The sequence below is a fragment of the Myotis davidii genome, unplaced genomic scaffold (assembly GCF_000327345.1).
Source record: "Myotis davidii unplaced genomic scaffold, ASM32734v1 scaffold242, whole genome shotgun sequence".
Classification (NCBI taxonomy): domain Eukaryota; kingdom Metazoa; phylum Chordata; class Mammalia; order Chiroptera; family Vespertilionidae; genus Myotis; species Myotis davidii.
In genome coordinates this window covers 3,008,450-3,033,868 of record NW_006295821.1, presented here as the reverse complement: position 1 = coordinate 3,033,868, position 25,419 = coordinate 3,008,450, and the positions used below count along the sequence as shown (strand labels likewise).

General features: G+C 39.2%; 1 protein-coding gene across 1 annotated transcript in view; it reads left to right on the top strand.

Annotated features, from left to right (window-relative positions):
* MYO16 (myosin XVI) overlaps window positions 1-25,419 on the top strand; it is a 439,204-nt gene that overhangs the window by 331,659 nt on the left and 82,126 nt on the right. The window contains exons 29-31 of the mRNA XM_006770695.2: window positions 11,278-11,374; window positions 16,849-17,095; window positions 19,011-19,282. Coding sequence (XP_006770758.1) covers window positions 11,278-11,374; window positions 16,849-17,095; window positions 19,011-19,282 — 616 coding nt within the window. The remainder of the gene's footprint in view (window positions 1-11,277; window positions 11,375-16,848; window positions 17,096-19,010; window positions 19,283-25,419) is intronic.

Here is a 25,419-nt window from a genome sequence, read left to right as displayed (position 1 = left end):
ATGTGCCTTATAACTGGGAATCACTATATAAATGCACATATATTTATTTCTTTTTTTTCTCTTGTACTAAACAATTACTCACATATATGAACACACTTCATTATAAAAGCAGCATTCATTCTTGATAAGAAACTTGGAAAATAGGGAAAATTAAAGAAGAAAATACAGATCATTCGTAATTGAATTATCTGTCTAGAGATAACTACTAATGTTTTTTGTGTATTGACTCAGTTTTTTAAAGTAATATTATAGTTGTTTGATTCTTGGTTAGTGTCTCTTTCCATTTTCACTCTGAACATTTTGTGGACAAATATTATATCTCTTTTTTCTTATATATTGTTACATCGTGTGTGTGTGTGTGTGTGTGTGTGTGTGTGTTGCTAGTACATCCCTTTCAGGGTCTGGCACAGAGTAGACACTCAACCAATATTTGTTGAATGAATGAATGAACAAACGGCCTACTTATTATCACATTTTCTCTTTGGAAATACAGGTATCCACAATCAAGGCTTGTTGTCACGTGTCATAGTTTCTCCTTTAAACTAATCTTATATTTTCCTCTCAGCTTCATTACACAGAGGCACTTAATCTCTAAGTAAAAACTGGCTATGCCTGTTCTTAATCTAACTTTCATCTCTTACAAATCAGTCTGATTTTCTTCTGACTCCAGGTTGAATGGTTGCTTGAGACGACAGCATTTATTGAGTACCATTTATGTCCCTGAAGTTCCACAAGGCAATATTAAGTAGGAATGGGGTGTCCCTTTTCCAGAGGGCTTACAGTCTTGTGGGGATGGGGAGAAACCATGAATGGTAAACTAATAAATAATTACAGGTTAGGATCCATGCTGTAAGGGAACCAATAAGGACACTGACAGCAAATTAAAGTTGCCAAAGCTTAGATATGGCTGAAATGGCATCACTAAGGGGAACCTCGGTAGGCTGAGATGTGAAGGAGAAAGACACAGCCACAGGACAGGGCAGGAAAGTGGGTCTGGGGGCAGGACCAGAGTGTACCAAGACCCCGAGATGAAGGCAGCCTGAGAGAACTGATGGGAGCAGAATGGCTGGAGCACTGAGAATTGGGTGCTAAGAAGAGATACCATGCTGCATAACAGTGTTCTCCACCTGTATTTTCTTCATGATTGCCCCATGATGGAGAAAAATTAACGAAAGAATTACTAATGAATTTACTTTTGGGTAGGGGGAATCTGAGCTATTACAAAGGTTTGTGGCCCCTCTATAATCAATCCTCCTTATCAATATGAGTCTCTTTTAACTACTAAAAAAAAAAAAGGTGGTTTTGGCTATACTTAATCCTACTTTATTTCTTACATATCTATCTCATTTTCCCCAATTCCAGGTTTATTTAGCTCCAAAAAGCCTTTATTAAGCACCTATTTTATGCCACAAACCCTATAATAGGTAAGGGTATTTTTCCCCATCAGGAACCAGTTTCACCTTCTGGGGGCAGAATCACTGTGTTGAGAATGGATATTTAGAGGCAAGAAGGGGCCAGTGCTTCTGTAGTCAAACTACAAGGTTCTACTTTAAGTTCAATGTGAAGCCATTAATAAGCTTTAAAGAAGATAGTAACACGATCTGACTTATGCTTTAAACATGAAAAAAATTGCATTGTTGGAGAGCAAGAAGAGAGCTGGAAAACCAGTTAACAAGCTAATATAGTGGCCCAGTCAAGACAGAGTGATGGTCAACAGGACAAACAGGGTAAGTGAGTCAAAGAAAAGTCAAGAGATATCTTCCCAGGGGCCTTCAATAAATAGGCCTATGAAATTGTGTTGACTTGAAGAGTGGGATCTTCTTTAAAACTAAAATATTAATGCTTGTCAGGAATATGCTCAAGCTCTTATTAACAAGTGTGAATTTGCTGCACACAATATGTGGAGCGCTAAATAATGGAAAAGGCCTGGCCTTTTAGGAGTTGAAAGCAGAAGATAATTCACAGAAATAGATGTAGAAGAGTCTCAAAGCAAACAGAAACACACCACAGAATGGGTATGTGGAAAATTAGGAAACCTGTGGAAGTGCCAGTATATTTTAATATCTGAAAATACTCTTAAGGACGAACAACATAAGATCAGATGCCCAGGATCAAATGCTGTGAGTATTCATGTTTTCAGAAGTAAAGCAAACATCAAAATACATGGATGGCGGTGGCTTGGCAGCTGCTGGTGGTGGAAGGGATCCCGACCTATGTGCCTACACATGCCCCAGTGAGTACAGTGGGCTGTGCTTATGCTTATGTTGCTGTTAATCATTCATCACATACACATTCCATGGGGGACATAATTATTGACATTATGGAGGTCATTTTGTTAAGAAGAAAAACTAAAGGTGCTCCTTAAATGAATACGTTAATTTACCCAATACGCTTTCCTCTTGATTTTGGAGCTAATCAGTCTTGTTTGGGTATGGCTTGCGATTAATTTTTACAATGTGTTATGTGGGGAAAGAAGGATTTTTTTAAAGCACTCTTGACTATATTGATGTGATTTTCATAATTAAATAATATATAGGATTGCATAATGAGGAATTCACTAGTAAACTTAAAATAGTAGTTTTTATTCATCACTGCTTACTGTATGGGTCATACTATTCTAGGTGAGAGCAATTAATTTTTCTTAACCTGCAATTATATGTAATTTGAGCCAAACCACCTTCTTCAAATAGAAAATACAGTACTCTATTAGATGTGCATAGCTATAATTATCTTTTCTATGTTGAAGTTAAACTTCAAGAATAGTCTATTTATATAGAAGAGAACTTGTATTTTAGTATAAATGTATCCTTTGAGGATATTTAAAAGTATATTCAGAGCCTGGCTGAAAATTAGAATATTTTTATTTCATAATTTTTCAGTTACCATGAAAATACAAAATATGAAATTATTAATTATAGTTATACACATACAAAATAATTGTCATCCTTAGAAACTTAATGAATCAAAGAATCAAACGGGGGAACTACGTGAATTCAGCCTGGAGAAGATGAATTTTAGTTAAATGGTTGGTTTACTGAAATTCTTGAGAGCGTAGGAGGTATTCTGTTTGTCCTTGCGGTCCCAGAGCCTGGCACAGGGCCTGGCATCAGGAATGCCCTTGGCAAATGTTTGGTTTATGTATGGATGATGGATGAATGATGAATGAATAGATGGATAAGACAGACACATGATAGGTTGAATGGATGAATAAATGCGAGACAAGGAAAATCAGGAGAGATAAAAGATATAGTGTACCTGAGAGCTATGTTAAAATGATATGAACCAGGAATGAACCCTGCCCTGATGGCTCAGTTGGTTGGAGCATTATACCAATGCAAGGTGACAAGATTGTGGATTTGATCCTTGGTCAGAGGACATATAGGAAGCAAGCAGTGAATGCATGGATAACTAGAACAACACATGGATGTTTGTTTCTGTCTGGCTAGCTGTCTCTAAAAATCAGTGAATGAAATTTTTTTAAAAAATTAGAATCAGGAATGAGTGAAAGAATATTCATAGCTTGTATGTGAAAATATCGGGGTTTGAGGGGCTGCTTCTATTTGGAAGAGATTACATAATAAGTACAGAAAGTGCCTTCCATGGTAAAAGTAGAAACAACAGTGTTTTAAAGGAGCACAGTGACATTCTCAGATCAGCAGAAGGAAAAACAAGTCTGATGGGAGAGTGATGGAGACATCAAACCATATAAAAGAAACAGTATATTGTTCACATCACATGAATAAAGCTATTTAAAAACTGGGAACAGATTTACATGGTAAGGCACTTTAGGAGTTACCAGGGCTTTTTTTAAATGCTAATATTATATTGAAAGAAGATGACTACTTTTATTGTAAATATATTATATATCTTATTTTTAAGTGGGAAGTATTTATTAGAATAATGCTAATGTTTTCAGAGTAATAAAGATTGAAAATTTTAAAGATTAATCTTTTATCAGAAACAATGGAAATTAAGCATTTTTACAACAAAAAATAAGCATTGACAATAAGTGATATCTCATTAAAATAAAATCTATGGTAATTGTTAAGAAAAACATCCCAATATTATATGAAGTGATATTTCTAAGATAACACTGAGAACAATAGTAACATCATTCAATAAAAACTTTGTTCATATGAATGCTATAGCCCCTTGATAGTGTCTACAGAAGTTTCACATTGATTTTCTGCCCTCAGTAATATGTGGGAAGTTAAAATAACAGTAAGTAGCACCTCTTTTTAGAGGAATAAGCAATGTTAGTCCTTCAGAGATTAATAAAGGCCATATTATGGAGAGCTTTGAATGCTAATTCAGAAGTATGCATTTTAGTTTACAGGCAATATGGAATCATTGACAGTTTCTGGAAGATTAATAAATTGGAGGCAGTGTGCAAGGGGAATTGAAGAGCAGGTAAAGAATTAGAGGATAGGGTGCATTCTAGATTTTGGTTTGCAATAGTCTTATACCAAAAGTCTTTATTTCTTGAACAACATTGAATGCATTTTTAGAAAATGAATGAATTAAAGTAGTTCATAAAGGCTTAATTTTAAGATTTCATTATTTTAAATGAATTTTTGTAAGTAACTGAGTTCATAGTATACCTAGTATCTATTAAAATCGGTCTTTGAAGTTCTTTCTCCATTTTATTCCATTTACTTTCATTTCCTTCACCTTACTATATATAACTTACCATCTTTATATTTCTTCAATGTTATCCTAGCCCACCAAAGTATTTCATAGTCAAGTTGAATATTCAGGTAGGTATACAAATAATGTCAAAATAAGGAAATCAGTGATATTATAGAGACATACAAGATACATTAATGACATAGATATGCTATTTTAATGAATTCATTATTATATGGTAAATGCTAAACTGAGAGTTCACCAAGCCATCTGTGATTTAAAGGATGAATAGGAGCTTATTCAGTAGATTATTTAGCCCTGGCTGGTGTTGCTCAGTGGTTGCAGGTTCAATTCCTGGTCAGGGCACATGCCCTGGTTGTGGGCTCTATCCTCGGTAAGGGGGATTGTTGATGGATGTTTCACTCTCACATTGATGTTTCTCTCTTGCTCTCCTTCTCCCTTCCTCTCACTCTAAAATTAAATAAAAAATATTTTTTAAAAAGTAGATAATTTAGATAAAGATATGTGAAAAAAGAAACAGATTATGTTAAGCCAGAGGAGAAAAACAAGTTCCCATTTTGGAACAGCAAGCAATATGATATAGTTTAAGAATAGATAAACAAGAATGCCCTGAAAAAGAACTATACTATAGAAAGTCTAATAAACATTTCTAAAGATTTTGAACATTATCCTGAAAATTATGACTTGCAATTAAGTAATTTTAAGCACAAAAGTAATATAATGATGTTTAGGAAGATCACTCTGAAGTTAGTTTTGTTCATCATCTCCCATACAGTGAGGAGTGGTCAAATGGGGACACTCCTAAAAAGGGAGGCCAGTAATGTGCATCTCCTGTGTGTGTGTGGGGGGGTGTCCTGAGGTTTCCATGGAAACAAGAAGTGTGGGCCCCTCCTACCCTCCATGGGAGGGCAAGCCCTACTTCTTGTAATGCTGTGATTGGAAGCAGCAATCAGTAGTGAGGAGGAGGAGGAGGAGGGAGGAAGAAGAGGGAGGAGAGGGCCTTTACAGGTTCCTTTAATATCTCTCTCTAGTACATCCTCCAGACCACCTACATGCCATCACAACTGCCATTCCAGCAGGTGTCTGTGCTCCCACAGCCTGCACCTCTAAAAAAAAAAGTCCCTGAAGACTGTAGCAGTAATTGAAGCTTTCGGAGTCATCAATGATAATTTTGTATAATCTTTTAAAATCTGTCACTTCAAAAAAATCCTAATGGTTTTCTAATAAAAATAGCAATGACTATAATTCACAGATGGCTTACTTTTATAGGAGTGAGAATGACATTAACATTTTAATCTCAGATCAGAACACTCTGCATCTAGGGAGTGCACAGGGAGAGGGCTCAGTAGGAGAACATTTCATTCCCTCCTTTTCTACGGTGTGAGAGAGAAATATCTTTCTATAAGAGAATGCAACTGGAATCAAGAATGTAGGTGATCTGAACATTTGTTCTCATTCGGATGAATCCTAATTTGTTGGATGTGAGACAGCACACTAAGGCACTGATTGCAAAGTAACTTCATGTGAATTCTTTCCAAAGGAAAATTAAAATGGCCAACACATTTCTCCTAAAATTCATGTGATCCTCTCTGAGTTTTTCTGATAAAGATTTCTAGATTTATGCTTCACTAATCCTTACTATCAGTGATACCAGAGGACTGAAGAACTAAAATGCATTATTCAGAATAGTTTCTGATGAAGAAATTCAAAATACTGCTGAAGGGCTAATTTTAATCTTTTAGAAGAGATGAAACATTTGCTACAAATATGACAACCCCAAAAGACCAGCAACTGTCAAACAAATGGTAACATTTTTTAAAAATATATTTTATTGATTTTTTACAAAGAGGAAGGGAGAGAGATAGAGAGTCAGAAACATCGATGAGAGAGAAACATCGATCAGCTGCCTTCTGCATACCCCCTACTGGGGATGTGCCTGCAACCAAGGTACATGCCCTTGACCGGAATCGAACCTGGGACCTTTCAGTCCGCAGGCCAACGCTCTATCCACTGAGCCAAACCAGTCAGGGCAAATGGTAACATTTTTAATGAGCATCTCCACATCTTGCCAATCCACAAATAAATTATATATGGTGAAAAATGTGAATGAATGGATATGGAATAATGGATCAGTCCATTGAATAACTATAAAGTATTCCAAGTAGGTGAATGAAGAACTTTCTAAAACTTCCTGAATGTGATGGCAGCACAATACCTAGCCATTTCCATGAAGTCTTTAGCTCTGTTGAACAGGATACAAACCACTGCATGTTTGCATCTACTTGTCACCACAGCCAGGCCGACCTACTGCTCAAACTGAACTTTAATCATTTACTTTGAAAAATGAACTCATGGTGGATTAAAAAACTGTGGTACATCTACACAATGGAATACTATGCTGCTGTAAAAAAGAAGGAATTCTTACCATTTGCAACAGCATGGATGGAACTGAACAGAATACTTTAAATGTGGATTCAGAATTTAATTCTCTCCCCCTCCCATTGAACCAGATGCCTAGAAGCCCTCCTTACTTTCAAAGCCCTTGGTTTTACCACTGCAGGGAGAATTTTTATGGACATACTAGTAGTTACACCAAAAACCCACCAAGAGCTTTGAGAGCTAGCCTTTGGTTCCCAACATTACATGTGACTGCCTGCCTAACATCCTACCTTCCCTCGCACATGCCCTGTGCTCTCACACACCCACTCCGCTCCTCCCTTGCTATTATCCCGACCATGGCTTCCATCAAAAACTGCATTTTCCTGCCTCCAAGTCTGGCCTAACAGACTTGGCAGCCCTGAAACACTCAGACTGCTTCTCAACTACCCACAGTCAGAATCCATGGAATCGCTAATATATACTGAAAAAAATCCACTTTGCCCTCCATATTTACTCCCCGTCTAATTTATCGTACATATGTAAACTGAAAACTGGATATTTTCTGACAATAGCTTACGATTTCACTTTTTCTCCCTTCCTTTGTCTCAGTAGAGGAGAGGGGTCAGCTGAATCACTGCTGCCCAAACTTTCTTATGTCTGCACCACTTGTGGACCATTTTGACTCCATTTCTTTTTCCTTTTATTTTCACCATCATTTATTCTATCGCTGACTGATGTCCATGACTTATTCACAGATTGCTGAATGACTTCTGGGTCTGGCTTCTATTCCCATCGTCCATCATACCTTATTTCCATCCTTGAAGACATTATCATCCATCTCTATACTCATCTTACACCAGCACTTCACAGTTCCTCATCTTCTCTGTCTAATTCAAATCCATCCTCCTCACATCCCTACCACTTGTGAGATCAAGAATATATCTTCATATTTTTGAGAGATATGAAGATATAGATAATGATAAATATGCAATGCATATAATAAGAGAAAAAGTATCATTCAGAGGGTGCTCTGGGAACACAAGTGAAAGTCATAAAAGCCCTACTATAAGTAAATAAATGAGTATCAGAGATCTAATAATGAAGGTGGGGTTTGGCTCCCGTTATAAAGGATGAATAGGGACTGGCCGCCAGAAAAGCAACAGTTGTATAATCTTCCAAACCCAAACTGTTGTGATTGCCTTAGATTGTCTCACTTTGCCAACAAACTATTTCCCAAAGCCAAGCCCAACAATCCATTCTCCTGAAAAAGTAAGGACTTTATAGATTTCAAATAGAGATTCAAAAATTATTTTTATAAAAGTTAGGTCTGATCCCCTTTAATTCGTTCATTTTAGCCACATTGCTCATAAGAGAATGTCCATGTTTTCCTGTAATACTCTTCACAATTTGGCCACTAGCTACATCTGTAATCTCTTCTCTCATCACTCTTTACACATCTGTACCCCCAAGCTCGTTTGTCATTCTCTGCTCCTTGCCTTTCATATGCTAGTTTTTCTGCCCCCATTCATCTTTTTCCCATCATGCCTAGCCACCCTGAAAAATTCCTACATACCCTTCAATGCTAAATGGCTTAGATAACATGCTTCTCAGTGAATCGTACCTGATTCCACCTTGATCATCTCCTCCTCTCTGATGGTCCTTGAAAATAACTCTTACCATCACACTAAGCATGTATTCTTGCTAGATTTGCTTACTGCAGATTTTCCATATGAACTCATTAAGAAGAGGAACCTGCTTCGTAACTCCAGCAGAATTCTCAAGGTAAACGAACCTGGTTTTTTGAATGGCCCTTAGAAATGCCACTGTAACAGATCTTCCCTGCCCAGGGTCTCCTTTTAAGTATGGAGGTGGGACTAGAATCCAGTTCTCCTGGTTGCATTCTCTAGGTCTCTTCCCCTTGTGTTCCTTGCATTTATTATTTCCCCTAATTGTTATTCATTCCACCATTTGTGGTGTCTTGCTGGCTATCACTCTTTTAGAGTTTCATTTTGGAACTCAGGATTGCATGAATTTTGCCTTTGGGATGTAGTTTCCCACAGTGAGTAACATGCCACAGTCAGGGATGAACAGAAAGATGACATGCTCCCTCCTTCCCAGTGCCTGTCTCACAGATTTGTTCCACAGTGCTCACAGACAGCACCAACTGCTCTTCCTGTTGACTGCCAAAAGAAGTCAATAGTCGGGAAGCGGAAAAAAGACTGTGAGTTATGGAAAATAACTAGGGAGAGAGTATGGCAATACAATGGGGGAAAGAAGTAACAACTCTCTGTAGCCACCCACCTAGGCAAATGTCTCAAATTTCAACCAACTAAAAAAACAAAAACAAAACCAAAAACTAAATGAAGAAGAACATCTAGTCAGCCAGAGGCCTCTAAAACAGAACAGTAGTTGAGAGCATTCTCTGTTGATCTAACTAACTACCCTGACTACCACAGTGTAAGATTCCGGTCCCAATTCCGTGTAAATGTGTGTTTCATTAAGACACCATGGCTAAGGGGAGAGTTAGAAGGAAAGACGGGAAGTGACAAAATATGTTTGAAGTAAACTCCGTTTCCATATGAAAAGGTTCATAAACTGCCTCTGGCCACATACTCTAAAGACAAGTCTGACCTATAAACCTTTCCAGTACCTAATGATGTGTATATACATGCAAGCCTCGGGTGTCACTGTGATGTATGACACAGGCTGTGCGGTGTTATCATTTAATGTCCTCAGGTCATGCTTGGGAGCACACATGTTAGTCTTCCTCTTATTTTAACAGTGTTTGTCTCAAGTGCTGAGAATATGATTATGAACATATTACCAGGTTTGCCTATGCAGTATTTCCTCTTTATCTAACAGAGTATCACCTCTGAGCTTCCACAACACTTTGTGTCAGTATTTACCAGGCTTTTCTGCAATTATTTGTGCCTGCTTCCCTGAGAGACTGTGAACACTTACATTGCAAAGGACATTCAGTTCCGTGAATTCTTAGAAAATGAGCACAACATACAGGAAAATTATTTTTTTAAATGCTCAGCATGACTTATTGTTGTGTGTTTTTAAGAATTCTCTTTGGTAGCTGCTTTCATCAATAGCAGTATGATTGGACTAGCTTGCATACCACTAACCTTTTTTATGGAAACGAATTTGGGGACGTGATGAAATTTTAAAATTCTAGAGAATAAAGCTCAATGTGTACTTCTGCTTATGCAGATGACTAGAAAATTATTGCTCACGTGACTTTGTTGAGTCTCTTTACTTTGATGTTGCAGTTCTATAATTGCGGCTATCTACATTGATCTATAATAACAAAAGCATAATATGCTAATTAGACCAGACATCCTTCCAGACAACCTTCGAAGGAAGCCAGGGCTGTGAGGGAAGGCTGGGTCCCTGGTGTCAGAGGGAAGCCTGGGTTCCGGGTGTCAGAGGGAAGCCTGGGTCCCTGGTGCCAGAGGGAAGCCTGGGTTCTGGGTGCCAGAGGGAAACCAGTGCCGGCAGCCGGGGAAGGAAGGCCTACTCTTGGATGAATTTTGTGCATCAGGCCTCTAGTATATAATAATGTATAGTTTAGTAGAAAAATTAATTGACATGAGACAATTATGTGTGACCTCTATATGTTTTGTTTGGGTCTTTTTGTTTGGTTGTTTTCCTTTTTTGGAAACTTAACCACCCTGCCCTGGGTTGAGAAAAGAAAAGGATCACAAAGGAAAGTTAGGGGTCTGGCTCTGCAGTGTGAAAATTCATGCGTGGGGCTGGCTGTGTCTTCTGATAAAGAGACTGGATAAAAGGTGCAGAGAGTAGCCAGGCAATACATATGCATAGCCCATGAGCAGACAACAGAGTGGTGAAGCCAGGGGAGTGGTGGTGGGGGGCTGGGTGGAGGTGGACAAAGGTAGGGGTGGTGGGGGACATCTGTAATAGTGTCAACAATAAAAAAAAAAAGAGTCAAAGCCAGTCAGTATTTTGCACTACATGATGCAACTGCCACAACTGTAGTGTGTAGGCATTTGCAAACATTGGTGACAATGTGTACACATAATAAAGATACTTATTAGAACAAAATTTGGATGATTGGGATTAGGTGTTAGTAGTGTTAAAAAATAATAAGGGAGATGTACTGGAATTAAATTTGTTAGCTTTGTTTATTCTAATTGTCTTCTGGAAAAATCTCTTGCCTGATGGTTTTCTCATCATCATTTTGGCATCTCCGGGCTATTGAATGTTTCCCTGCTGTTTATATTTTAGATGGGAGTCCGAAAAGTGTTTCTAAAATACTGCCATGCCAACCAGCTCAATGATTTGTGCCTACAGCTGCAGAGAAAAATTATCATCTGTCAAAAAGGTAACAGTGCACACTAACATATATGAACTTTTGTGAATTGTGGAATAGAAGTCTAAATATCAGTGGGATCTACATTGGAGTGAACTTCTCCATCCACTCTATGCTGCTACTTATGGACACTTTTCGGGGGTCTAGGCAGCACTGTGGCTTAGTTTGCTCTTTACCTGTGTGTGAGTCAGTGTATGCAGACACTACACGGCTCATGCTTTATGTGGTAGTCATTTCATCTGATATTTTGTAGCAGATTTTTATCTAAACCACAGTTTGGAAGAAGAGCTATTCCTACCCTATGCTTTATGCATCCTCTACCTTGCAAATATTCATGCTTATTGATCCTGACAAGAAGCGTGTACCTTTGAACCCACAGTGGTACTTAGATCCAGCTAAGAAGCCAGATTCCCAGGCATCTGTCAGTTGATTGGCTAGATCATATTTTATGTGATTCTGCATATGCATGGGAAAATCCTGGACTTTCTTTTTCCTTTGTGAAGCAGTGATGATATCTGGAACATTATCTTTGATAGCAGATAGCATTTTTTGTCATTTTAACTTTGAAATAGTTCCTTTAGAATTTCTTTTCCTATCAAAACTGAAGCAATCATAAAAAATGGCTACATATTAAAAATCATAGCTATGCCTCACATAAAACATACATCCTTAATACATTTTTAATTTTCTTAATAATTTAATTATGCATTATAAATACAATTATCAAAGAAAGGGAAAAGGGAAAAGTTAACCCATATGTTAGCTTCTGGTGGAACTGGTTGTAATGAGCTCTCTAGTATATTTGAAGCTGTTCAAAACTAGCAAAGACAATTCACAGGAGGCAGAAATCGGTTTCATTCTGTTCAGGGCTCTGTCCGTTTGAAACCCCTGGTTTCATCCAGGCACGCCCCTCATTAAATCTCCAATGTCTTATCATTTTCTGATGATAAAAAGTACTGCTACATTCTGGTTCCTCAAACCGTCTCATTCAGAATGAACAAGTGCCATCCAAATAACGCTTAAAATTCAGCACTTCATTCTAAGTAAAAACGTTCATCTTGGACCTCTCGGACCCCACAGGTGGGCAGTGGGCACTCCCTTTTGCCTACTTAGGCTCATGCGCACCTGCGACTCTCCAAAGCTGACGAAGGGGGGCGGGGGGAGAGTGTGGGGACAGAGCAGCACTTCTGTCTGACCATCTGCAGTGTGACCTGGCCCGGGGTTCCTCTGGTGGGGTGATCAGGTGTTCAATGGCGATTTGGGTATGTGGGCACATTTCAGCACTTATCTGCACTACCCACCTGAGAACTGGCAAGACCTCTCCTTTGGACAGTCACTTATAATCCCTCCTCAGCTCCCGGGTAACGCATGGACATGCTCCGCCCAGGCCTCTGTGCTGTCTAAGAAGTCTCTTTAAATGACTGCAAGCAGACATCTCTGTCTTGCAAACCATGTCTGGTGCTGGAGAACCACACCCTGGGGCCCTGACAGGTGTAGCTTCTCCCCGCAGAGCCACCCTGCATTCAGGGCCTGGCAGCAGCCACTGATGCAGCATCCGTCTTCTCAGGGTTCATGCGCCACCATGTCCTCCAAACTCCAGAGTCACATAGCAAGTTCTCGGGGTGGTCCTCAGAAGCCACTTTCACCAGCCTGGAGGGCGGAGGCAGTGGGGGAGGCCTCGGTTAGGGAAAGGACCCACCCTCAACTCTTGGCAACTGTGGCTTCTCTGTGGGTGGTGATGATCACCTGGCCTCCTTAATTTTGTCCTTCATCAGTGTAGAGAGAGGCTGGGGTCACAGGTCTGTTTTGGACCGACCTTGGCAGTTCCTGCTTGTGTGGCCAGCCCTGACAAACCACCCTGTGACCTGAGCATCTGCAGCCTCGGCACCACGTGGGCTGCTTAGAAATGTAGCGTTTGAGGCCCCACCCCAGACCTCCTGAATCAGAAGCTGCATTTCCAGCCTCAGCTGTGATTGGAATGGGAAGAATCCAATTTACAAGACCAGTTCTAATCACTGCACTATGGAGTTAACTGAGAGCCCCATTTAATATCAAGTTATATGTACATAGAATGAAGTATCCAATTCTCCTGAAAATGTTCCTTAAATATAATTAGAAGAATGTGTCCCCTGTCTTCCATCAGGGCTGCCCACTAGAAATTTCTTCTGTTCTTTTACAAAGAGAAGTTGCTGTGCCCTGCTGACCTGAAACAAAAGAAATGAGCAGAACTCTAGTTATCTCTCCACCTCTAAAGATAAAAAATTGAGAATGGTCTACAAAATGGCATTAAGATGAAAACCATAACTTCCTATGGCATAAATGAAATAAAGGATATAAAAGCATTTTTTTTAAATTATAGGCTCTTAAATGCAAAGCATTACTTATTGATTTTTCTTTTTATATCTCTTGGAATAGTTCCTTCAGTACTTTTTGCTACTATGAAATTTACTCAAAATTTATATGATGTGGTGTCATTTCCAGTTTTTCAAGCGTTCTCATTTTTTTTTCTTTGTAAATGTTGGAGGGGGGTGGGGGAGAAAGCTATTATTCTTAATCTTAAATTAAATTATTTTCATCTCAAATTATTCCTAACAGAAGTTTCTCTCTGACTGTATATGTTTACTTTGTCGTGGATGAAACTTAAAATCTGAATACTATAAATGTCATAAAAGCAGTCTTTTAAAATTGTCAGAAAGAGAATAAGTATCAATATATATTGGAGCAAATTTATTTTTATTAGTTGTCCCTTGTTAAATATACCAATTTTTAGCAACTGGTATAACATTTTTAAAGAATTTGAAAAGGTGCCAGTATGAAATGTGAGAAAATGGAGTTCTCCAAATATGGGAGCATAGATTTCTGGGTCATGAATCCAGGGAATAGTTCTGCTGATGTCAGAGGTCACAGGAAATCGGGCATATCCACATTAATATTCTATTTATTACAGGAGATTAAACAGCTTGGTCCTTCTAAAAGTCAATGTCTCAGTTTTTGGTTTTTTGGTTTTTATTGGTGGATTATGTTTTTTTTTTAATGTAATAGAAACAGCAAGTGAATGGGCCAGTTTGAATTCTGCTGCTCTCTCCCAGTGTGCCCATCACATGGTTAACACTTATTCGCATTTTCTCTTCCTATAAGTCTGGTTGTACCTTTTACTGTTTAATTTTTCCCCCTTTAGATTAGTGCAGCATAACTGTTTACAGTTAATTCAATACCACTGCATTCCAAAGTAACTAAACGGTTAGTATTGCCATCAGAAGAAAACCCTGAAGCATTTTAGCTGCCTGCAGAGTGTTTGCCTCTGAAGCTGTAATTGTGGAAAGTTGTGTGCAGCTTTCCACCTTGTAATCAAGAAAAGGCATCAAGTGAATGTCAGAGATAACCCACACACTGTTCTTCAGTGGCCACAGACTATTTTAAAGCACTCAATGTTTCACAGCCTTCTTTTTCTTCCCCTACAGACAAGAATAAAGTGATTTTGCTACACTCATTGGTTTTCCCTGAAAGTATAGACCTTCTTAAAATCCGAACAGCTCCTTCTAATCTTAGAAACTTAGAATTGGAAGGGATGGCATCCCAGAGTCAAAAGGACCCAATAGTAATCACTACCCCTGCTTCTGCCCACAGCATCCACAAGCAGGGAGGGCCATTTTGCTCTCATGAACTTGCTCAGGGATTGGAAGCAGAGTCCCCTTCTCAGGATGCAACCTGATCCATTTATACTCTGTGCTCAGTGTTATACAAAGTTCTTCCTCACACGGATCACAGGCATGCTACCTTGGCGTCCCTGTTGGTGATCTGCTCTCTGCAGAGCAACAGATCATGTGATGTCTGAGTGGTTAGATGCTAAGGGAATGAGCTTGGCCTCATAACCAGAGACTCAAATCCTGGCTCTTCTATTCATTGGTTATATTTGCTTGGAGGAAGATACATTTAACCCAGAATAAACATTTACTGACATACTCTAACCTCGTATTAAAAAGGGAAATCAAAATTCAGGAAATACTAAAGGCAAGAATCCTTAAGCTTAAGGAGGCTATGAACATATCTATAGCTATAAAAAGCCCAGCGACCGGACGGCGGAATGACCAGAAGGACCTGTGGATCAGTCGCTATGATGCACACTAATGAGCAGGGTGCAGACACTCAACGCAGGAGCTGTCCCCTGGTGGTCAGCATGCTCCCAATGTAGCAGTGTCGCTCAGCTGACCGGGATGAGCTGGGCTCCCACAGCAGGCTGATCTCCGCAGGCCACGCCCCCCACCACTGCACAAAACCATGCACCGGGCGTCTAGTTGTTTATAATAAGTCTTACACACTGTAATAGGCCTTGCTACACTTCTCTTTGTCTACAGAATGGAGATAATGGAGTATTAATTATGATTGAGTGGGGGCAGTGAGTGATCGAATGGTGTTCCGAACACATGGAAGTGCCTTTAAATTGTGCTCATTGTTTTTATTTAAAGTCTTACATGTGTGCTGAAATTAGCCATTTCAAAATGTGTTCACTCACTTGTTTCCCCCAATTTTTACACATTTTTCTACCCCTGCTTCCTCAGAGAACAGGGAGGATGTCCTATATTTCTACACAATCTCTTCCTAGAGTCCTAAGTGCAATGTTAGTTTTTCTATGGGTTAAATCACGGTCCTATTAACAATATGTGCATGATGTTTTCAAAGAGTGATTCCAGGAGCCTCATCATTTCTGTTATAATCTGATATAATGAAAGATAATCAGTGTGTCCCAAAATGGTCCAGTTAGAGTCAAACCCCCAAATTCTCTGGGGTTTGGACCTTGTTCTTTTTCATTGACTTTAGTCCAATCATCAATGTCCAGCCTCCCAAACAAACAAACAAAATGTGGGAGCCTTATTATGATACTAGAAGCCCGTTGCACGAAGATTCGTGCAATAGGCCTTCCTTCCCCTGGCTGCCTGCACCGGTTTTCCTCTGGCCCCTGGGACCCAGGCCTTTGGTCCAGCCGCAGCAGAGAAGCCAAGCCTCGAGGATAGGCTTCTCCCCTCTGGCCACAGCGAGGCTTGGTTTCCCTGCTCCAGCCGCAGCGGAGAAGCCAAGCCTCTTCAGTTTTCAGTCTTTAGTCTTCACTCCAGCCGAAGTGTTCAGTCTCCACTCCTTGCCTGCATATGCAAATTAACCACCATCTTTGTTGGGTTAATTTGCATACTCATCTGATTGTCTTGTGGTGTAGCGGAGTGACACCAATTTGCATGTTTCTCTTGTATTAGTGTAGATTACTTGCATGACCTCATTCAGTTTAAGGATTTGTGTCTCTAGCGTTATCATGACTGAATTTAGATATTTTTTAACGCAAGATTAGAATGTTTTAGTACATTTTATTCTGAATTAAATATCTTATTTTGTAGTTGCTCAGACCTAAATGTACTGTGACTTTTGTTGGTGTGGGTCTGGGTTTTTCCGCTTGTGCTTCTCTTCCTGACCCCTGATTGCATTCTTTTATGGGGAAGTTATAAGAGGATTTCTGGCACGCCAGCACTTGCTTCAGAAAAGAAGCATCAGACAGCAAGAGGTCACATCCATCAACAGCTTCCTGCAGATTACAGAGGACATGGGGCTGAAGACCTATGATGCCCTGGTCATTCAGAATGCTTCAGACATTGCCCGTGAGAATGACCGGCTCAGGAATGAAATGAATGCTACTTACCACAAAGAGAAGTTGGAGGCCAGAGGCAAGCAAGAGGAAGGAACCAAAAGGTAAAGGCAGACAGTGTGCAACTTTAATTATCTATGTAATTGATTCAGTGGCATCAAGAAAGTTCCGATAGCCCTTAATGCAAAGTTCAATCAAATATGACAGTAATTACGGGAACTGGCAAGTATGTGTCCATCCTTTATTTGAAACCTCGTAGAAACCAAGAGGATGCTTTTCCTCTGCATCCTCTTAATGAAGTAAATGCTACATGTGTGAGTTTAGTCCAATGAAATAATCATTGCTTCACTTACAATGTTTGCATCAATCACTTCCCTTTCAAGCACAAAGTTTTAAGGCATCTGATATGTCTGTCTTACATGGCTTCCCCACATCTTTATACAAGTGCCATCTATACCAGAGTCTCACTCCGAGAAACTTCTGGAAATCTAACTAAAAAAATGGAGAAGCCACTCTCAAAACAGAAGTAGTGAAACCAATAAATGGTTGTACAGATATTTTCCTTAGTGAACTGTCTCATTTTCTTTGCCAATAAGGAACACTTTGGGGAGAGACTCTTATTTTAAAGTTCACTTTGGAGGTGGAAATAGACAAGTGGGGACCACCTGATCCTTCTCCACTTTTATCACTCGTGCCTCTCCGTGAAAGATGAGGACCCCTGTGGTTCATAGTCCCCTCCCCGGGAGGGCAGGCACATGGGTCCCTCGGATCCTAATTCACTGTGTAAAGGAGATGCTTGTTTGTTCCACAGGAACTTGGTAATATCTAGTCCTTTTTCTCACTAAGAACTGACTCCCCTTTGCCTTGACTGCCTATGTCAAATGATTTTTTTATTGAAGTGGAAATGGTAATGTGCCTCTCACTAAGTAGCTTAAAATATCTCAGTGATTAAAAACTGGGAAAAAAAATCCCTTTGTATGGAAGACTGTAATTAAACATTACAAGGAAAACAAATTATCCACTGAGCACCATGCTTTTATCTTCAGCTAGTTCGCTTTCTACACGGGCGCCGGGCTCTGCCTTGCGGTGGATCCCAGCCCTGTTGGTGTGCTGCCATGCAAAGATATAATTATTAAAACAAATGCTCGGAGACTCCTTGTAAAATGGATGCATTGGCATCTTGGTGCTACATGATTATATTGACATATGAAGCCGGAAGGAATTTTTTTAAAACCAGATAACTATTAATTTTATGTGACTTCCAGAATAATGTTTGTTATTTTCTCTGCTGGAGCTAAACAGCCACCCCAATTTCTCAATTTGATTATGTGTTCATTTGCCTGATGTAAAATTAAGTGAAAAAGTATTTGTCTATTTTTTTTTGAATACCCACGGTTTACTTGGCATTGGACAACCAGAAGGAGTGACAGAAGAAAAATAATAATTCTGCATATAATTAAATAATTGCCAACGAGGTTTAAATTGTTAGGAGAAAAGAGAGAGAGAGAAAAATAAATGTAAATCTTTGATAGTTTTAAGTATATGTTGTTTTGCAAGGGGAAGTGGTGATGAATTCCCAGCATTTGATGCATCAGCAACTCTCTATTAAGATGGATTCTCCAGAAATGATCATCCAGATTGAAATTCTGGTTTTCTGATTTGCTTAATAATCAGAGTGTGAAAAATTCATTCAGTGAATGCCTGGTACAAAATGTAAGCACTCAATAAGTGTTGCATTTGTGTGAGTTTATTTTGTTTTGTTTTTTGCTTTCCTTTCTTCAGTGATAATGATGAATCTCCAAGGTGCTCTTTTATCAGAAAGCAGGGGCTGGAAGGGTGGGGCGGCTTTCTCTGGATGTGTGGGCCACCAGAGTGCTGCCCAGGCATCCTTCAGCCTCGCGGGGAGGGCTGTTCACCAGAGAGCCTTGATTATGTCTGGTTGAGCAGGTTCATTGTCACCCTCTGAACATAATGCATCCGGGCCTCTCTGGGTGCTGTCTGTGTTTTGTTCCCCTCAAGAACTGAAGACAGGAGTGGACCCAGGCATTTCCACTGCAGCTCCGTCCCAGTCCCCATGGCTATGGACAGCCTGGTGCAGTCCCTGGCTGGCTCCTCCACCCGCTCTCCTTCTCTACACTCGGTGTTCAGCCTGGATGACAGCAGTGGCCTCCCGTCACCACGGAAACAGCCTCCGCCCAAGCCAAAGAGGGACCCTGCCACGCGGCTGAGCGCCTCCTATGAGGCTGTGAGCGCCTGCCTGTGGGCCGCAGCCAAGGAATCATCGACTGAAGGTTAGCCACAGGGAAGGAGGAAACCAGCTCATTGGGTTATTGATGCACTGACTTCCGGTGTTTGAGAGCCCCATGGCAGTATTGCTACCCTAATATATTTTTAATAGCAATAAATCCAATTGTTCGCTTGCCAGCGGCTCTTTAATCATTAAATATAAATAGTCTGTATTCAAATCTCTAAGCCTCTTAGGAAAAAGCTACTTATATATCATTTCCTTAACTCCCGTTCCCACTTCCACATGAATGAGGAGCTGAGCCTCAAATCAGAGCGATTCGGAACAGTGGTCGCCAGTCCATGTGCATTTTTACTAATTTTAGCCTAAACAAAAATGTATCCAGATTCCCTATTATCACAATCCCACTAAAACTTGAGCTTGCTTTATTATGCAATAAGTGAAACAATTCACACAGATGAGAGTCACGATAGGGCAGGATTCAGTTAGTGAAATTTTTGGAACTAAATAATAAAAGTCTCTGCACTCGTGTTCTAGAATTATTTATGCAAAATGGGAAAAGTCACACTTTACTCACAGTCAGGTATCTTGTAGATGAGTTCATGAGACTTATTGCTTAATTATTAAGTTTTAGAATTGGGAAAATTAGAGAAAGAGCTTCTTTGCAGAACATTTGTTAATTTCACAGATTTTATTTATCACCTACTAAAAGTTAGGTCCTATTCTAGGGGAGGGGGGTACACCGTCAATGAAACAATCAAAACCACTTTTCCTGGTGGATTTTTCATTCTAGTAGGGGAAGACAAATGGTAAACATAATAAACTAGCAAAATCCATTGAGTATCTTAGAAGATGTTGCTGCAGAGAAAAATAAATATGGTAAGAGGTGGTAGTGTGTCGGCGGTAGTCAGAATTCTAAATAAAATGGCTCTGCAGATTTCATTAGAAAAATATTATCTGAACATAAGATGGAACACAATTCTTTCCATAAATAAATGAACCAAAAAAAGCACAGGGAAACCATAAGCTCGTCTTATGGGAAAAGAAAGCTGACTCCAGGAGCCGTGGAAAACCCATGGGCCAGGAGCCTGGAGCAATGCGGACACCCTAGTTATCTTTCTTCCAAGATGCCTTGTGTCAGTCGCTTTAAGAAAGAATAGATTTTTAGAAGAATTTTTAGTTTAAAAAAATGTTGCTGTCATAATGTATGAGTCATGCTGCAATAATGCTTAGATGGAGATGGAGGCGAAATTTATAACTTTGGGGAGAAGAATCCAAGTATGTATCTTTAGTGTCATGGCAATAAGGACAACAGAAAGTGAACATGACCTTAGGGAAATCCCCTAGAAGAGAGTGTTCAAGCTGGTATAGACGTGAACACAGGACCTCCCTGAAAACATGGTGTACTCCCAATGCACACAAGCTAGAGGAGGCTTCCCCTCTAAAGAAATCAGGAAGCCACTCCCTGAGAAAGTAGACGAGCTCACATTTCCACGATTATTACTTTGAGGCCTCTGTATTTATGGTACAGATTTCAAAAAGGTGTGATTGAAATATGAAGAAAGTTTTTTTGGCATATTGAAATAGGAAGAACAGTATTTAACAGTCTAAGACTAACGAGATGGAGATGTAAAGACTCAAAATAGCATCAGAAATAGAAAAGAAAAAAAAAACACAATACCAAACAAGGTTGAAAGTTACAGTGTATATAATATAAAGCCCCCTTCAAACTTGAATGCTACAAACAAGCTCTATAAATTTGAATAAGTAGGTCTCAGAATAGCCGGTAAAGTCTAAAAATGCTTTCTCTTTGTGTGCATATTAGGAGACTGACTGCCCTGAAGGTGAGATTTTAGAGTAACCAAGTGCCAAGTAGCCACATCGTTGTGAGACTATATATATATAATAAAATCGAGGTCTCTCATATGAGCAGCAAAAAAAAAATGTCAATTAAGAAAAATTACTCAAAAATCATGGGATAAAAATATATATAAAATAAAGTGACAGAAAAAAGATGAATGAAGAAAATGAATGAAAGTCTACAATTGAAAAATTCTGAAACTCCTTACTACTGTAGGGAATCACAAGTCTCTCAAGATTTGCAGTATAAAATACATGATGTGATTCATTAGATTCACAAGATTTTTATGTAAAATTTAATTAGAAATTAATTTCAGCTCACATATGAGTAAGGTGCGTGTAGGTGTCTCCCCCATAGATCACACCACAGTAAACTCACATACTGGAGGCGTGTAAAAGGGCCACTCCATAAATAAGTTCCTTTTTTCCTATCTATGATACTTATTCATTTTCACAATTTATGACTCTTAGTCCTGATGACTTTACCATCATTACCATATCTCCTATGGCTTCAGACGAATTCCCACATTTTAGAATATGTCCTAAATATATATTGAAGAATAAAAAAATTAACCTGCACCCAGCCAGGGTGCTCAGTGATTGAACTTCTGTCTATAAAGCAGGAGATCATGGTTTGGTTCTGATCAGGGCACATGCCCTGGTTGTGGGCTCAGTCCCTAGTGTGGGGCATGCAGGAGGTAGCTGATCAATGATTCTCTCTCATCATTGATGTTTCTATCTCTCTTTTCCTCTCTGAAACCAATAAAAAATGTTTTTTAAAAAATTAACCTGCATATTGGGATCAAGCTGGTGTGCTAGTTAGTTTTGTAGCATTAGGAGTCAAGGGCCATTAGAGGGCCTTCATCATTCAAGCCATGGACTTCTAATCCATAATCACAACGGTGGTGACACTCTTAGTAAAAAACCCACCATCAGCAGTGGTTCTGGTCCCATTTATGCCATTGTGACAGGAGCTCTAAGTGTCCTATACAGCCGCCACTAATAACCGTGGCTCTTTACATTTAAAGTAATGAAAATTAATACAATTTAAAATTCAGTTATTCAGTCATTAGTCACAGTCTAAGTACTCAACAGCCACTGGTATGGAATTTCCCATCATCACACAAAGTTCTCAGAGAATACTGATTCTAAGAGTTGCATGTCTTTACCACAGGGGCAGTACAGCCAGGCCTCACTTAATGTTGCCCATAATTCTGTGATGTTAAGCAAAAGGAGGTATAATGAAACCAGTTTTACAATAGGCTAATGGATACAAACAAGAATTAGGTTTGTGTGGCATCTCATCAACTATCAAAACCACGCTGTATGTAATGGCATTCTTTGAGTACCTGCTGTACTGAGTTTTTTTGCACCTAGTAAGATGTCACAAATGTATCCTTCTTCTGCAAAAGTTAAGAAGAAAATCTGATCACTACTTAAAATGCTCTATGAACCCTGGTGTCATAAGAACAGGGACCACAACTGAGATCAGTTTATTATCTGAGCCTTTCCTGAGGGCTCATTAAAAATAAGTTTAAGTTCTTTTCTTTTACAAATAAAGCTGCTAATCCATTCAGAAGGTTATAGAATGAATGGAGATCTGATTGGAGAATGAAGAGGAAGAATCTTAGAGAAACCAATAATTAGTCACATTAAAGTCTTAATCTTTGTGACCAGTCTTGATCTTATTAACACATGCCTTTCCTATAGGATTTTATGCAATAACAAGTGGCCATAAAGAGGGGCAGGCGAGAGGGCTCATTTTTTTTTTTTTTACTACCTTTGTACCTGAGAATCTTGAAACAATTTTATGGGCCAGTAAATTTTAATGCTTGTTTGCAAACTATTAACAAGCTAGAGCCAACTATTTGAAAGTACTGTTTTTTAAACGTCTGGGGTTGGTCTTTGCAAACAGTGACTAAGAAAAGGAGACTAGGGTCCTGGCTTCACTTTCTCTTTGCTAGGGGGCTCCCAGTTCCATTACTTTCTAGAGAGAAAAGTTGATTCTCTAAATCCAGAGTCCAGGCTTTCTCCCAAACACAGTGATGACTAGATGATGAAATGGCAAAAGAAAGGATTTTCTTGGGCAACGGTAGCCTCCATCGTTTTACTCACTGTGGTATGACCTTCATAGCCACCCTCCCTGCAGACTCCAGCAGCCCATTCCTGATGAATTACACATTGAGGAATCATTTTTTTTTCATTGCCATACAACTCCATTCTCAACAAAATGCAGTTTATAATGTATAGATACAAGAGTGGTTCATCTGTGGGGCTTAATTTGGAAATAATGTTCTGTTTCTTTTCTTTCTCTCTTATTTATATCTTTATTCTAGACAGCACTTGCCACATGGTAGGCACTCAATAAATACTTACTGAATGAAAACATGAATGTTATAGAAATATATTTCTTTGTGCTGCTTTCATTAAAGCAGAATTAGCTTTCTATCAATAAATTGAAATGAGCACAATTTGGCAAGGTTCGCAATGTCCCCTGGAGATTTGTCAGATTTGGTTTTTCAACATATTTTTTAGCAGAAGCCCCTTTATAATGTTTTTTTTTCCCATTACCCGGAATTTGACAGAAATTAGGTTTTCTGTGAACACTGTCCCGGGAATTGTATTACTGGACATAACAGGAGAACATGACTGCATGTTTTACAATTGATGGTGCACTTTCACATTCAACACATATTAACTAAGTGTATTTCATGAGTTTGGCTCTTCCCTGAAGAGGCCAGTGGGGATGATAGATGGGTAAACAAATTATGAGATAAGCAGAGTAATAGCAAAAAGAACAGGATGGTATGGGACAGAGCAAATAGTTCTAATGCTGGCTGGGAAATGAAGGACCTGGAAGTGGCATTATGCCTGTAGAATGCTGTCCAATGGGTAAAGATGGGATGAGAACAAGGGCTCCTCACACACACACACACACACACACACACACACACACACACACACAGTGATGTAACAAGGTTGGAATATATCAACTCAGTAGGAGCCGTCCGGTGGGTGGAATATATCAACTCAGTAGGAGCCCTTTTTGTCCGGTGGGTAGCTGGTTGTAAGTTGATATCACTTTCACTCATGTACGCAGTGGTCCACCAGGCATTTATTTAGGCATCCTTGATGTCCTCTACTAGGCACTAAGTTTGCTCTGAAACTAGGCAAAATCACACTAGAAGAATTTGAATACAATGGATACATACACATGAGATACACATATTTTCTGGTTGAACAAGCCCCTCATTCCTTTTTCTCATAGATCAATTATGTAGGTATCTTGTTCTCAATGAGAATGGGGCCAAATAGCCTGTGTCCTGGAGCAAATGATGTTTTAAATCACCCAACATGCCTTAACAACAAAGCCAAAGGTAAAGTATTTGCACAAGAACATTTTTATCTCTTAAAACTTAAAATGACACAAGTCCCTAGATCATTGCCCAGTCGCTCAGATAAGAGTCAACTGTATGAAATGGTGAGTCAGCTTGAGAATGTGGAGTTTAACCCTTAAGTTACTGTTTGAACAGTAAAACTTGCCCTGAAGATGATCTATGACTATGAAATGTCTACCTGACATCTTATTGACATTGTCAAGTATTAGCAAAGGTTTTACTCACAAATCTTAGGGCTAAACATACTGTTAAGAAAACTCTTAAAGTAAACCTATTTCTAATGGTCCTCAAATTTATATTTGCAAATGAACTATTAGTATGTACTTGGGCATTTGGGTGGACATACACACACAGGCACAAAGAAATAGCCATAAACCAAATTATTCTTTAATTCTGTAACCGTGGTGTTCTAATTTTAACTTGTGAAGTACTAAGCTTTCAAGTACCCACCCCGACAGATTATAACTTAGTGATTATGGAATATGACAGGAACTGTGCTACCTACATCCTCAATAAAGCACATCAGGTGACCTGATATTGCTGAACCCCAGATCATACTCACAGAAACGCTGTTCTATCATTCATGATTAATTTCTGGATCTGTAGTAATAAGATAATGATGACAACAGCCAACACTTACTGAGTGTTTATAATGTGCTGGACATTTTGCTAAGTATCTTCCATCTTTAGAACTACTCGTTGGAATGGGATATCACTGTGACCCATCTATAGATGAGGACACTGAGTCAGGGCACAGTGGTCTAGCCTGCCACACATCACTTATCCAAGGCAGTCATATCCTAGAGGCCAGGCTCTTGACTGCCTCCTAACAAAATATACTACTTTATTTGTAATAGTTTAATTTTAAAGATAAAGCTTTTGTCTGCATCTAAAGAAAACCTTGAGGAAATTTCATATAACTTAT